This window comes from Atta colombica, unplaced genomic scaffold (genome assembly GCF_001594045.1).
Source record: "Atta colombica isolate Treedump-2 unplaced genomic scaffold, Acol1.0 scaffold224, whole genome shotgun sequence".
In the NCBI taxonomy this organism is placed as follows: Eukaryota; Metazoa; Arthropoda; class Insecta; order Hymenoptera; family Formicidae; genus Atta; species Atta colombica.
The window spans coordinates 260,606-276,578 of NW_017259321.1; the positions used below are offsets into that span (position 1 = coordinate 260,606).

The 15,973-nt window shown below is 33.3% G+C and overlaps 1 protein-coding gene across 1 annotated transcript in view; it reads right to left on the bottom strand.

Annotated features, from left to right (window-relative positions):
• LOC108688030 (growth factor receptor-bound protein 14-like) overlaps positions 1-15,973 on the bottom strand; it is a 223,553-nt gene that overhangs the window by 199,942 nt on the left and 7,638 nt on the right. The window contains exons 2-6 of the mRNA XM_018194103.1: positions 9,640-9,806; positions 8,743-8,899; positions 7,309-7,439; positions 5,841-5,921; positions 5,610-5,741 (exon numbers count right to left, since the gene is read on the bottom strand). Of these exons, the coding sequence (XP_018049592.1) occupies positions 5,610-5,741; positions 5,841-5,921; positions 7,309-7,439; positions 8,743-8,899; positions 9,640-9,806 (668 nt within the window). The remainder of the gene's footprint in view (positions 1-5,609; positions 5,742-5,840; positions 5,922-7,308; positions 7,440-8,742; positions 8,900-9,639; positions 9,807-15,973) is intronic.

Here is a 15,973-nt window from a genome sequence, read left to right on the forward strand (position 1 = left end):
ACAGCAGTCTTTTTATCAAATATTTTGCTAAACTAACACCCCTGCTAACTCCTGATATTGGAAAAACTGACACGGCGCTCGCGATATTTTTCTAGAGATTTCTACGATTGGCCATTTCCTTCGAAACTTAACGGCACACTGCGGATCATGTGTTAATGCAATTACCGTACTTACGATAAATTTACAGAGGAAAGTAAAGACAAATTGGAAGAGTGGACCGTCGCGGTCGTAAAATACGATCCTGTCCTCCTAACCTCTCGCTGGCAATTTTACTTTTCTTCGTTTGTCGATTCGTGTGCGAAACACTTCTTCGAAACAGTTGCACGGCAATTATGTTAAGTAACGAAACTCGTTTAGTTCACCGATAGCCCAGGCAAAAGAGTATTTATATTTCTAAGAGAAAACGCAAGCAATTTTTCTCCCCCCCCCTCTCCCCCCCCGGATCGTCCTTGCTTGAAGTTTTTTGCCGATAAAATTGATCGTACGTAGCGGATGGAGAATTATCCTGCCGTCCTGGGTACGTTTCCGCGATAACGGTGCCACGCCCGCTGTTGCGAGGGAGGAAATGAAAAAGGGGGTTGGCGGGGACGAGATCGGGCTCTGCGGGGGTAATACCGGAGGATGAGCGCATCGGGGTTGCGAAAGTTACCTCGCAATAAAAACGGACATCGGCGCGACTTTCAATAAGTCGGACGTAAACGTCAGTTCCTATTCAATACAAGCAATTTATACAATTTATAGATATAACAAATGTATCCATGTAATATGATGTGATGATTCACGATTATATTTATGTTCACGATTATCTTCTGCGAAATCTGACGCTTATCGACGTACTTAAACAAAGTAAACGCAAGAAAAATTATTTTATTTGGAAATTACATTTGGTATAATCACTGTAATTCTAACATCTATAATACAACTGATGATCTGACGATATAAAATGAATAGAAGATAAATCGATATCTCTAAAATTATATGCGCGATAAAAACACGATGCAAACACGTTGGTTTATTCAAAGCCCCCAAAGTGCATCAACGTATATTGAATCTGCATATTACATGCGGCACTCCCATTGATACGTTGCCGTCCGCGAAGAACAATAAACAAGGCTTGTCCGCCGCGTACCGAACGACCGTCGTAAAAGATGCCCTAACGTTAAAGCTTCGGTAAGGTCCCTCAATGACATCTCCCTGAGGAACGGAGTGCGGGAGCTAGAAATTAAGAGGAAGCGGATATATACTGTGTCCGGGAGAGAGAGTTTCAACCAGCTCGAGATAAGGCCGTCGGCTGGCGCGTTGCGGTAGAAGTTCATAAATTATTCGAGCCGGGAGGACCGAAATAGCGGTGCGAATGCTAAGGTTAGTAAGGATTATTCACGGCACCCCCAAAGCCGTATTATTTAGCATTGGTACCTACTCTCGTACTCCCAGCTCTTTGCTCGCACAATTGTCGCGTTCTTCTTTATTACCTCACCCTGAAGTCCCTTTTCTCATTCGTTTCCTAACGTTTAACATCCTTCACGCGTCCATGAGAAGCTATATACAAAGTATACTCTTCTTATACAAAGTATACTCTTCTTACTTCACCCTTTCTTTTTATTTCAAGATTAAATCTTTTTTGAAAGAATTACATAAAGATACAGAAAAACAAAATTCTTACAGAAAAATTCTTCTATATTTTACTCGTTTTTAATTAATTCAACACTGTTTTCGCATCATGCTCCTGCCAGGTGATTCCACACGTTAAGTTAAAAGTAACGAATAAGACAATTATTCCAAGAACAATGGAATTCTGTGTGCGTGCAGTGTAATTTGCGATTATAATTGAGTGCCTGCAAATATCCATACAATGCCCGATACACTGAGAGAAAAAAAAATGGTTGCAATTACCATAATTTAACTATAATTTATAGTCATTTTCGATGCCGACTATATATTTTTTGGTAGAACTATAAATATAATTATCATTACTAAGTAGTAATAACTATAAAAATAGAGTACCTAACCATAATTATTTTACCATACAATTATAGTTGCAAATTTTCTCTCAATATTCCTTCCGTATGTACGAATGGCTATCGTTCGCATTGTGAACCTCCTCTTTTAAAACCGGACTCAAATCAAGCAAACGAGCAAACTCGAATGAATTGCACTGTTCGCGCTCATTGAAGCAAGTTGTTCATTCGTGTTTGTTCACGTTCTCTTGCTTGGCCTAAACCTAATTTATGTTCATTTTTACTGAACTGATTAACATTAATCTCGATTCAATTTAAGAAGTAAGTAGGTACTAATGACTGTTCCTACCAATGTAGATTAATTTTAATCTTGGTTCAATTTACTCTTCGCTTTTTTCTAATTCTTGATGTTGAACGGAAATTAAAATTAAACTACATTAATAGAAATAAACACAAAAAATGAAAAATAAGTTGAATCAAGATTAGAGTTAATTCATTGATGAAAACGGGCATTAATATCAAAAGAAAGATCCATCGAATGCCCGTAATAATGAACGAACACAGAGACGAGTAGCGCGAGGCCATTGCGTTGGGAAAAGATGTAGTTGAGAAACTTTTCAAGAGCAATTAACCCTTTCGGACAAGCTGAATCCGTCGAATAACTCAGAAAATTTCAACTTCTAAATTCACTTTCAGAAATAAGTTCCTAGGCCGGTATTCATAAACGATTCTTATATTCAAGACTGTTTTAAATGCAATTTTAAGATTTCATGAACCAATCAGAAGACCGCATTAGCATCTTAAGACATTACTTAAGATGATCTTGAAATGAGAGCGGATTATGAATATTGATCCTAGACTTTGCGGAAAGAAAAAGATCACAAGGAAATAAAGCGAAAGGTCAATCTAAAAAAAAGAGAACATTGCGAAACCGTATCTATAAGAAAAATCCGATTTGCAGAAAACTACGAAATTCGAGGGGCGTGTCGTTGTATGTAATTACGGTTGCCATAATCGAGGATCGATAAGCTTGCGATACGCGAGTGATCTCATCAGAATATACTACAATTCTTCGAGTCCCTGTGTTATTACATAAGTCTCATCTTTTTTTCTCTTTCTACCGAGAGATTGTATCGCATGTTGTAATAATGATTTATTTGTGGACTTGTCCCGTCGAAGCGAAGCAGGTAACAATGAAGTGAACCGTAGCTTTTTACGGAACAATGCTTTCGTCGAGATATTAGCCACTGATACCAGTATCGCCGAAAGCGATGATGCTTCAAATAATTAAATCATGTTCTTACGCGCCAACGGCGGACACGAAGCCAATCAACTTGCGTTTTAAGCCGGTTCTTGGCGTGACAAAAGAGAAAAGAAGGCGTATTCTCGCGTATATCTCGCGAAAGGATTCTTGTCAATAATTGCGACCATGCAATATTAAAATTCACAACTCTTTTTTAGATAACTCTACACATTATAACTCTACATTATATAATGAAAAAAATCAAAAAAGTTATGTAAATTAGATTACGTTGACAGAAACGTTTATGATACTTGTGACTATAATTACATACCATAATTATGGTTATTATTGCTATAAGTATATTAGTAATAATATAATTGATATTATTTATAGTTCTATAAAAAATATATATAGTTGATAGAAAAAAGTATATAATATTATCTATTATCATATAAAAATGATTTAAGTTGTTATAATTTAGCCATAATTTATAATAATTTTTGGGCTAATTATATTTTGTATGATTGGCCTAAAAATAGCTATAAATTGTGTAAATTATGACAATTATATTTGTGACAATTGTTATGGTAATAATAACTATATCTACAGTCATCTTTTTATGCCAATTATATTTTTTATACAACTATAATTATATTATATCAGTAACATTATACATATATATAATAGTAACCATAATTATCGCATCATATATTTATAGTCACAAACACCTAATCACAAAAACTTTTTTCTTAGCATAGTCGCATTCTTTATCGGAAATACATATTGATTTGCACTAAATGTGACTGTGTAACGGAAACCACATTAAGTGCTTTTATTGAATAGCGCGTGTATCGCTTATATACGTTAATAAATATGTAAACTGAAGCACTGATGTACGCAAATAACGGTAGAATATTCAGTGATAATATTTCACGAGCGGTCGCGCGGACTATGTACACGAGTGTGTCTGTAATTATTCGTCGCGCTATCGTTATTTAACTAGATGTATCGCCAGCCGTAAAGCGATCGCGGTCATAACTCACTCGACATTTTACGCATGCGTGACAAATGGATTTTTTTTTCTATAGGATCCGCGCGATATTTCGGATAATCGCTCGCCCGCCGATATGATTCTGGCTTTACTGCTGGGCGATTAATGACGCGCAACTCGGAAACGTGTTCGCCAAACGACCATTCGACGCGTCAGTTTTAACAGCGGGCTATCGGTTGTACGCGCAAAATCGATAATCGAATTAAATTAATTTTAAAACAACCCCACCTATAAGCTGAATTCAGAATCATCGTCTACATTAATTAGCAGCTATGGTTATCTCAAAAATAACTACCTTACATCATATCATGTTATCGAATAAGCCACGAAGGAGTTACCTTCGTATATCGCATGGCATTAATTATGCAAATGAATTGACTTGATGGCTGAGTCGGATCAACATTATCATTAAACCGATACATCGTAAGACAATTTCGCGAACGAGGCAAGAATAACGTTATCCCCGTCAGCTGATTCCGGGTTTCTTTTAAACACAATATTACATTACATCGCAAATAAAATTGAAAGGAATAAACATCAACATTAAATTGCTACAAAAACTTGCTACTCAAATTTTATGTTGTATTTATGCAAGCAATTTTTATTAATAAAACTGTCCTCTTTACTTCGATCGTAAAAAAAGAAGATTGTGGCGTGTTTCTCGTGTCATACTTTTGGGTAAGAAAGCGTCCCAGCTGTTACATGTTAATGTCGCTTAATGATTTACAAATAAATTGCCAGCGATGTGTCGTGACTCATCCGTAACGGACGGCACCGCGAAGTCCTTGAGAAAAGTGTTAACACCTGCGAGAACTACGCGCGCTGATGCACGTAGAGCCTGACGATCGTTTATCGTCTAGGAATCGCTTACTTGGTCTTTAAAAGAACGTTTCACCGACGATGAGTCAGTAAGAACCCGATCTCCGTTGCGAGATTGCATTTTCTACTGCGATCGTACAAAGATAATCGAGCATAGGAAAGAAGAGAAACTCACCATCACTTCATGTTAACGTATTAATCAACATAAGCTGAATATGTGTTCGCTTATTAACATTGAGAAGCAGTATTTCTTTATGTAACGATGTCTTCCCGTATTCTAAGACGTCAGCCCGTAGCCGCAAAATGGTAGATAATGCGCGCGTTTGAATTGAGCGGCTAACAACGCTGAGTAATTCTTTCGCCGCGAAACATTTAAAGCTTATGATTCATATTCGAAGCCGTAAAGTAAGTAGAGAACCTCGGCCAAAGGCCTGCCAATACGTATATACGCGTTTAAAACCGCACACGATGAATTAAATATGAAATAAAAATAACCCGAGAATACAATCCGCGGTTCTTGCGAGACAAAAGGACTTACCTTCTTTGTCGTGTAGAGTTTCCGGCCTTGAAGTAGCATGTACATCTTCTTCCAACCGTTCGAACTCGCATTTCGCATCCACACCATGCTGAATACGTACGGGCACTCACTGTCCTCCCGTAACAAATAATTCTGCAACATAAGCGTAAGCAACATATATTTGCCGTTTTTCACCTAGCACGATTTATATTCGTGATGATCGCATTGACAGGAAATTACACATGTACTCACCCTTAACGCACTCTCGGCTTCGGTAAATGTGCCCCTCTCTTCCCCGCTGGGAAACGTAATCATGTCCGGAGGAAAAAATTGCTGCAAAAAAAATTGGAGAGATGTCTCTACATATACTTGTTATCTTTTACATTTGAAAATGGACATTAAGGAAACTAAATTTCAAATCGTTTTTAAAATTGTCGAGAATGAATTCTCAGAGAAAATAGTGATGCAAAGATCTAAAATATTTTAGGAAAGAGAAAATATAAATATATCTCGTCCCGTAAGTATCTCAAAAAGCAGTTCTATAAACACACATGCATTACCTAAGAATTCATTCTTTTTAAAGATTTCAATGGATGGAAACACAAACACTCGTATGTACATTCACATGCGCAAAGAGTATCTCTCTCTCGTTACAAGGAAAAGAAAAAGTCTCGAGATTTCCCCAAAGAGTGTCGATTACAACGTTCAATTTCCCAAGTTTCTACGCTCGTTATTCCTTAATTGGCCAATCATTGGCAAAACTACAAGATTTATGAACCTAAACTGATTGAATTTCAAAACTGCTAATTGATATCAGTTCAAATGTCTTAATAACTTCGAAGCGTCACTAATAAATCTCTTTACATATTATAAAAATTAACATTTTCTAATTAACAAGACTCAATAAAATGATTACTGCGAAATTTAAAAACAAAATGTTATTTATTTATTGAAATTTTTTGTCATAATCGATGCATTGAGTTTAAAATGGAGCTCAATGCATACTCAATCCTATAAAATCCCAGGACACGAATGTTCCAATCAATACTACCGAATCCTTGAGCCCCATACCCCATCACCGGATCGGAAAAATGTTTCTCGTGCCATCTAACAATCTCTTCAAAACTTTTCTGGAATATAACACGATTCGCCGGTAAACCAGAGAACTGCTAGAGGATTTCGCGGAATACTCTCATACCGACAATATTCACAGAGATTCCGACCAAGTATTAAAATATCGACCGAGTTAATATTTAATATTCTTGACTATCAGCTGAGTTTGAAGATAATTGTAGATCCCTAATATTACCGACATTTCAGACCCACAAAACTAAAGTTCGCAAAAATACAATGTCGATACGAACAAACGTTACATATATATTTATGGAATTAGAAAATGTAAAACATTAATATGATAAATAAACATACATTTAAATCAAATGTTAGTCAAAAGTTGGTCGGTAAAATCGAAGACATTTTATCTAGAGTCGGTAAAACTTCGTAGTTATTTAAACGCAGCTACAACTGTAGCCTAACTGGTAAACTCAGATAGTCGGTAAGTTAACGCGTTTAGATTGAGTAGAATTTACTTTTTGATGCGATAATAACAAAGAACGCAAAAATTTGATTATTTTCTGGAAACACGTGCTTTTCAGAAATGTATAATTAAAACAGCAGCTTTTTTCTGCAAGGTAACAAAATTCTCTGTATTTTTATTTACCACAGGCTTGATGAACACTTCATATTTTAGGAAGTCTTGACTAAAATAGAACCTCCTTTCGTATTGGGAAGCGAACATTTCCAATTCTCTATGAACAGCGAGAATATCTTCATGGTCTTCTAAAGTACGCTCTGCAACAGAATAATTCATCCTATTTGTGACAAATATATTGCTAATATCAACACAGTAGTACATTCAGCTTTTTAAAATTATATCGAAATTATTTGAATACCTCCTAAATCGGTGTCTGTTTTTAAGAAAATAGGGAAAAGAATATTTTTCATATCTGTTATGTCATAAATAATAACAAACAGTTTAATATTTCACAAACAGTTTAATATTTCTAGTTTTAAAATACCTATTCCTTTTTATAGTAAAATTAATTTTAAAACTTCTAAATAAGTTCTAATAAAAAGGATTTATGTTACAGTGCAGATCTTGTTATACAATTAATTGGTAAAATGATTTCATGGAAAACACATTAGACTAGAATAACCTGACATTTTCCCGGATCTCTAAACAAACATTCCGTATGGAGACACAGCCGCGAGTCGCGTCTCTGACCTGCACCAAGCTCCTGGAGGTTTCGCCCGCTATTGATTCTCGGTTGCATTATAGAGCTCTGTGCCGTCTTTACGGCCTCTCCAACCCCTTTCCTCCCTTCTCCCTTTACCCCTCACCGAGCACACGTTATTTCCGATCTCGTTTCAAGTCAATGTCGTAGAGAAAATTTAGATGACTGAAGTTTTCTCGTTGTATTAGAGGCTCATTGACTCACCTTGAAGCTTCTTCTCGGCTTGATATGCCTCAAACTTTTAACGAATTATCCATCTTTTACGAACACGCTGATATTTTTGTAAATAAATTATTTATGCAAATAAATTATTTGTTATTGAGTTTTTGAATAGCTCTCAAGTGTATCACACGCAATAATCACAAAAATACGAAAATATTCGCTGCTGATTCTCCACATTTCCCTATTCATGCAAATTTGTTTCAATCTACGTTATCAATAAACGGGATAACAATTCGGATATCAAATTAAACGTTTAATTCTGTAAATTCCATCCATTATGTTCGGATATACGTTCATCACATTTGTATAAATTGCGCATGCATTCCAATAATATAAATATAAAATTGTACATGTATACATATATGTACTATAATCAAAATGTACAAAATATTCATATTTCTTTAAAAAAAAAGTTAATGAAAAACTAATGATTCCACGAATAACATTCTATAGAGAGTAATCGTAGAAGTATGGTCAATGACACATTGTTATTCGCACGTGAGCACAAAGTATAGAATATACTTATTGATTGATTGTTAACTACATTTCCGAAAGAATACATAGGCATTTGAAATAATCGCGACAGAAATATCACACATTATGATATTAATTTTCGTTATGTTTATATTGTTACATACCGATTCCCAGTTTCGGCCACGTTTCGATTATCGACCAGGCTGCGCCGATCGTGTTCCTCTTGACTTTAAGCAACTCGCACAGGTCGATCGTTCGTAGATTCTTCTCCACGACCACGGTCGTAAAAGAGTGATCGTTGTTATAAAACCGCAATTCTTCCTAATTAAATAAACATTGGAAAGACATTAAATAAACAATTGAATTGAATTGGATACAATTAATTAAATTAATCAAATTAAAATTAATTCGCAGTCTTTCTCTCTTATAAATCTCTTTTAATTTATCTATTGCATCGTAAATAAATTATAAATATTTTGTTTTATATAATTTATATAATTTATATTTTGTTTTGTAATTAAATAAATTTACATAAATGAATAAATCAATGATAAATTTTTGTTTTATAAAGATATGAGAAAAATTTGTATCGTACTTTAATTATTTCGTCATATTTATGAATTCTATTATATTTATTTTTTAACATAATACATGGATTCCACTTACATAAAGTAAAAAAAAAAATAAAAAAAAATTCACTACTTTATACTCATTTCCTCGATTTTTCTGACTACACATCATATTTATTATACGACGTTATAAAATTATTATTTTTTAATTATTTGTAAACAACGGAAACATAAAGAAAAAAGTGATATACTTTAAAATATTACATTTTTTATTTCCCTTTATAATCAGTTATTACATCAAAATTACATTTCAAAATTAATATTAGAAAATTTTAAAAGTTAAAATTTAAAATATTTCAACTTATTTTCTGGAAAACTTAAATTTTGTAGCTGTGTCATTATGTAGTAAATGAGTAAACGTTTAATGAATAATAAAATAATAAAATAATAAGACAGACAGCGCAATATTTAAAGCCCAAGATAATAACATACCTGTCTTTCACTGTCGATCAAATCCTGCTCACTTCTTCGACTCCTTCGCATCGTGCTGTTGAGTTCGAAGATCGTGAGATTGGAACCAAGCCGCTCATAGCTTGCGGCTCGGTTACTCGGCAGCGTTGAGCTGCCGTCGATGCAGGAGCACATCTTCGGGAGCCAATCTGTAAAGGCCCAAAGACTAGAGATACTAGAGAGAGATTGGTATAATGTGTCGTGATTAACAAATAAAAGAGAAAAGGGCTACACGACTTAAAAAATCGCAAAGAATGTCAATCCGTTAAAAACGCTAAATCTACTATATAAATATACTGGCAAAGAGGCGTAAGAGCGAGCCCGCTGTACTAAAGATCTATTTTACAACTTGGGCTTCACAGGATCTACATAATCGGGACGGAGCCACAACATTATCGATGAGTGAACGTGGCCCCCTCTCGTTTCAAGAGACACAAAGGAAAAAAAAAAGTAGTGTTCAAACATTAAGGACAAAATGTAACGTCGTGCTGTGAAATCGCAGCAGTTCTCGGGCGAATTTTTCGAATAGCAATAACTGTACGTTGGAATATCGAGGCGTAGGGATATAAGGTAGATAAGTGATACTACACATGTGTGCTGCGACATTGAAGACACGTTGTGCGTAGTGCGTGAGTCGCGTTTTTTCTGCGAGCCGTTGCAACGCGGATATTTACACCTCGCAGAGGTCGCGCGCATTTGCTTCGTCGCCGCGCTGCGCCGCCTTCTCTCTCTTTTTCTTTAGAATGACTATGATATATCAAATACGAATCGTAGAATCGTTCATCAAGAGTCGTTATCGACGAATTGCCGTATGCAGACACCTTTACAGGCCATGCGGGTCAAATTTCTAATATAAATCGTTGGGCGGTCGAGTGATTTCAAGCAAGAAATACCGATATGTTGTTGAGATAAATCCTGATCGATTTTATTCCTGAATCACTCTACTGTTTAGGATCCACGTTATCATATGAATTTACATAAATTGATTAATGTTACGAAAAAAGATTTTAAATTATTATTATGTATAAATAAATTCCATTTGGATATCATTAACTCTTCTATTATATTAAAATTTGATGTTTGTAGACAAAGCAAAAAGAATATTTTTATGACTAAGTAAATAGAAGTTTCATTAAAAATATTTTTAACAAAATATGTTTAAATAATAATTTTATTAATTCTTATAACCAAAATGAAAACTATAAATAAAAATCGATGTATGATCAAACAAAAATATAGTGTACTTGATGCATAAAAATAAATGGATCATTTGGATATTTATATATCATTGTAATTTTTTATAAAACTTTCTATTAGACATTAATTTAATTTGTAGCAACTTGAAACTGATACAAACATACATGAGTAGAGAAAAATATTATAAAAATTATAAATTTTCATAATATTTCATAATATTATATTCAATCATTTTATAATTAACGATATATTCACTTAAAATTAGAGATTAATTCAAAGACTGTCAATTAATACTTTTTCTTATAATTTTTCTTCATAATATTTTGTAGAATCTCTACTTCACAAATTTATTTTTATATTTTTCCAATTCGTTTCCAGTTCGTTCAATACACGTTTGCAATCCAATCGAAGGACTTTCTCCGGTTAGCTCAAATGCGCAAAAGTCATCGCCACCATGTCACAAAGATACTTTGAAAAGATGAATAGCGCCTTAATAATCATTCTTCTGTCCTATATCCGGACTGCGTCGTGACGACGCAACAGCAACAAGAATCCACATGTATAATATACATACAGTGAGAGCAAAAAGTATATACAAGGAAATTTTTTATAAAAAAAGTCTTATTTGTAAAATATAAATATTAATTAGCAATTTTATACAATGAACATATTTTGATTATTCTAACATAAGCCAATGAGCTTCGTATGCATTCCTGATTCTAGAAGCTAAATTTCTCGACTGTACGAATATTTTTTGAGCATCCGAACAATAGAATTTTTTGTTTTCGCTTATTTTTCAGATGATATATTTTCTATAATTAATACACATCTTTTGGTATATAATTTTAAGAAACATACAGTCTATTTTATTTTTTATGAATAAATTGTTAATTACGTAGCAAGAAATGAACATCAATCAACGAATCGATGTCGAATTGGTTGAAATCATCGTATCGATATCGAGTCAACATTAATTTGATGATTCATTTCTCGCTGAATGATATTTACTTTTTAAAAGGTTTTTTTAAAAAAATATTTTCTCTGCACGAATACTTTTTGCACTCACTGTATGTGCCAGCGTCGACACGTCCATCGAATTTTGCCGCGAATTAACGATCATTTCCATGAAGAATCAATATAGATGCAACAAGATGAAGAAAGAAGCAACAACAAATCTATAATCAATATCACGTGAAATTTTGTAAGATTAGAACTCAAAAATTTCTCGCTTGTTTCATTTGATTAATAAAAGATTTTTTTCTTAAATTTTTTCGTGAATTAACATTTTAATTATAAAGTAATTTATATTTTAAGAAATTATAAATAAATTATGAGAAAATATACAGAATATTCCATGAAATGATTTTATGAAGTTTTAAATGGAATAATTTTGTCATCAAATTATTAATACGAAGTCAGAAATTTATCGGGCACCATTTGTATAAATCTGGAGGAAAATTGACTAATTGCAAATTTCGCTAAGACTGCTCAAAATCCCGATGACGTTTCACAGTATTATCACGAGATAAAAAGATGTAAAATGCCTGCAGATTATTTCGAGATTCCTACATTATTGCTGATAATAGTGGAAAATCACTAATGCATTCACTCGTATTGCAGTTACGTCTACACTTCCATTTTAAAGAATCCCGATTTTTAACAAATCAACGTTTTTGTTCAAACAAATACGCAGAAACCGAATCTCTCGTAAAACATGTCACTTGACTAATTAATTCCTATTAGTATTGTACATTTAAATTTTTCAAACAAATTAATTTATTATAATATTACTTTTGAGGCTTCCACGAGAATTTTTTTATACAAAAGCTATGTGTTTTGCGGATTGTATTCAAATCCATTATTAAAATGCCAATGTTACATAAACATTGCAGTTCACTTCATGAAGGCAAAGATCAGTCTGAGCTGCTCCTCTGAGGGATCCCCCCTTATATATTATATATATCTACGCTGTTTAAAAATAGAAGATGGAGAGAAGTAGAATGGAAGGAAAGTAGAATGGAAGTAGCAAGAAAAAGGATGTATTTTTGATGATAGGAAGAACGATCTTTATTTTACTCTTATGTTATAATCATTAATTCTCTTTAGGATATTGAGATGTTTAATCTCTATAATCTCTCTATATTTTCTTGAAAAGTATAATAATAGCGGTGGCGTAATTGTTTTATTAAATAGTATTTAATATATCCTTTCTCAATGTTTTGTTCTGATAATGCTAACTGTGTGATACGTTTTAATCTAACGTCACGTTGATGTTCTTTCATCCGTAGATTAACCATTCTCCCGTCGTCTTTTCAATGTAAACTTGTTCGCAAGAGTAAAATATTTCATATACTTTTGCGGAATTGAGGGAGTCTTTAGGATTTCTCAAAATTTATCCTATATTTTTAAGGGATTTAAACTTTAAATTTTAAGGGGTTTAATTAATATCGATTTCCATCAGAGCGAGCAAATAGCATCCGCAGATAATTAAGACAGGTAATTGACATCTTTTCCAAAGTCAAGCCTTTCTCACTCCAATATCACTAAACAAGAGCAATTTTTCCTCTAATTGTAAGAATTGAGTAAGAATACAAATATCATCGTGTTTTCAATCGATAAAAGCGATACAGCAGTAGTCATGAACCTATCAGATCATTACATAAAAAAAGATCCTAGTAAAAAGAAGTAACATTCTCAATAATTCAGACTCATCCTCAAACCAAGGACCCGAACCAAATCGAAATCAAACCGGAAACTGTTTCGAAACCCTTTTTTTTAGTGAACCAAAACCCAAATTTTGTAAAATTTATAATATCAAAACCATAAGGGAACTAGTAAAATTTTATGATTTTTTCGATTCTTCTTTCTTCTTTCTTTTTTCAATTCTTAATTTTTTAATAATCCTTGTTCTTAATCTTTGTTCTGTCCGTTCCTTCATCCAAATCACGAATATTCAATCCAGTATTACCATCGCCAGCTCTCTTAACAACTGGAATGTACAAATACCTCCAAACTCTCATGTGATATAAGAAATCTGGCGGAATCGCGAGACATATTTAATATAAACTTTTTTTAAGATACTAGCATTTCTTTTATTTAGATCTTTCTCACCATGTTGCAAGAATTTATTCTAAGTCATGAAATTCAAGAATACATATGTAGACTTTATGTAATAAGTGAGATCTAAGAATCAAATAAGTTTTAAGTAGGATTGAGAGAAATATGCTTAATGGTCTGTCCAAAATACCTAATATTTCTCTCAGATTAATTGTCAATGCTTAAACTTTCCAACATTAGAGCTCTAGATATACCAGAGTAACTCAAGCCGAATACTAACAATTTTTCTATTGACTGGTTCGACTGTATTTCTGATCTGCTAGTTTATCATCCAATAAGCACTTAGGAATTCTTTAAAGACAAACATGGCGGGCTTCTGCGATCTAGTACATTTAGAGCTATATATAATCCATCCTGCTTTCTAGCAAAAAATTTTTACACTTCGTAAAAAAAAATCCGTAGAAAAATCCAAATTATAATATAAAAAAATCGAAAAAATTCGATTACATCCTGCAGACATGCTTGTGTATTACGATCCGCAGAATCCTTTTTCAACAAGTCTTAATTAAAGATACACTAGATATAATCAACAGAAACAGAAGCCTCTCATACGAAGTTTCCTCTCAATCTTTTAGTATAGCACTGCTTAATAGCCATATACTTTTTCTATAATAATCAATTCTATAAATAAACTTCAGGATCAGTAATTCTCCTATTTCTCCTATAACTGCTAACATCTTCATGAAAAACTTCAAGAAAAGTTTTCCAAAAAACATTTAAGAGATCACAAGTCTAGTTGCCATTATGTAGATAATACATTCGTGATTTAGAGACACAGCAAATTTGAACTTCATAAATTTCTTATTTTCCTCAACAAATAACATCTCAATTCGCTTCACTATAGATATAAAAGAAGAGGCTTCCATTTTTAGTTGTTCTTACTAAAAAAAACTGACAGTACCTTAGATCATTACGTGTAAAAAATTTACAGATAAATATCTACGTGTGGAGTCACGCCACCACTCAACACAGCAAAAATCAGCAATCAACTCCCTTGTACCTAGAACACGCACGCATGCATGCACGCACGCACGCACGCACGCACGCACGCACGCACGCACGCACGCATACACGCACGCACGCACAAAAGATAATAAATCCTATTACACGAGACAAAAAAGCATCTTTTCCATTCTCCTGTACATTAAAAAAATAATAGATCAAATAGATAGGATACTAAATAAGCACAACACCCGAACTATCTTTAAACCACCTAAAAACATAAGACAAATTTTGAAAAATTTTAAAGACTAAAAACTTCTCATTCGATTTCACAAGGATGTATAAAATATGCTTTCTCTTGCAGAAAAGTATATTATGGAATTACCGGGTGAATGATTAATCTGCGGATGAAAAAACAACGTTTTGTCAGATTAAAACATGTCGCACAGTCAGTATTATTAGAACACAACATTGAGACAGGATGCCAAATACTGTTTAATAAAACATAGTATAAGTAGTGGCTACAATAACCACATCATACTTTCGAAGAAAATACAGAGAGGCTATAGAGATACAAAAATATTCCAATAATCTAAACAGAATTAATAATAGTTATAATATAAGTAAAATATGGAAGATCATTCTCGAGGTCATCGAAAATTGATCGACCCTTGCCCCTCCTATCACTGCTCTTCTTTTCTTTCTCTCCCACTTTTATCTTTAAACATTACATATAAAGGGAATGTCTCAGAAGAATAGCTCAGTATCAAGCTGCTTTTTGCCTTGATAAAATAAACTGCATTTGTTTATGAAACAAGGATATTCTAATAATGGATTTGGACATGGAGATTCACGAAATGCATGATTTCATTTTAATATTATTTCTGATAATATTATTTCTGATATTTATGTGAGGTCATAATTTTAGAAATGTTTATTTTCAAAACCATACTTGAAACTAACAATCAAATTGCAATTTCAATAAGTGCGACTTAATAATCAAAGAAAATAATTAAAAAAAAAAATTTCATATCATATATTTTGCAAATGCATAATCGCG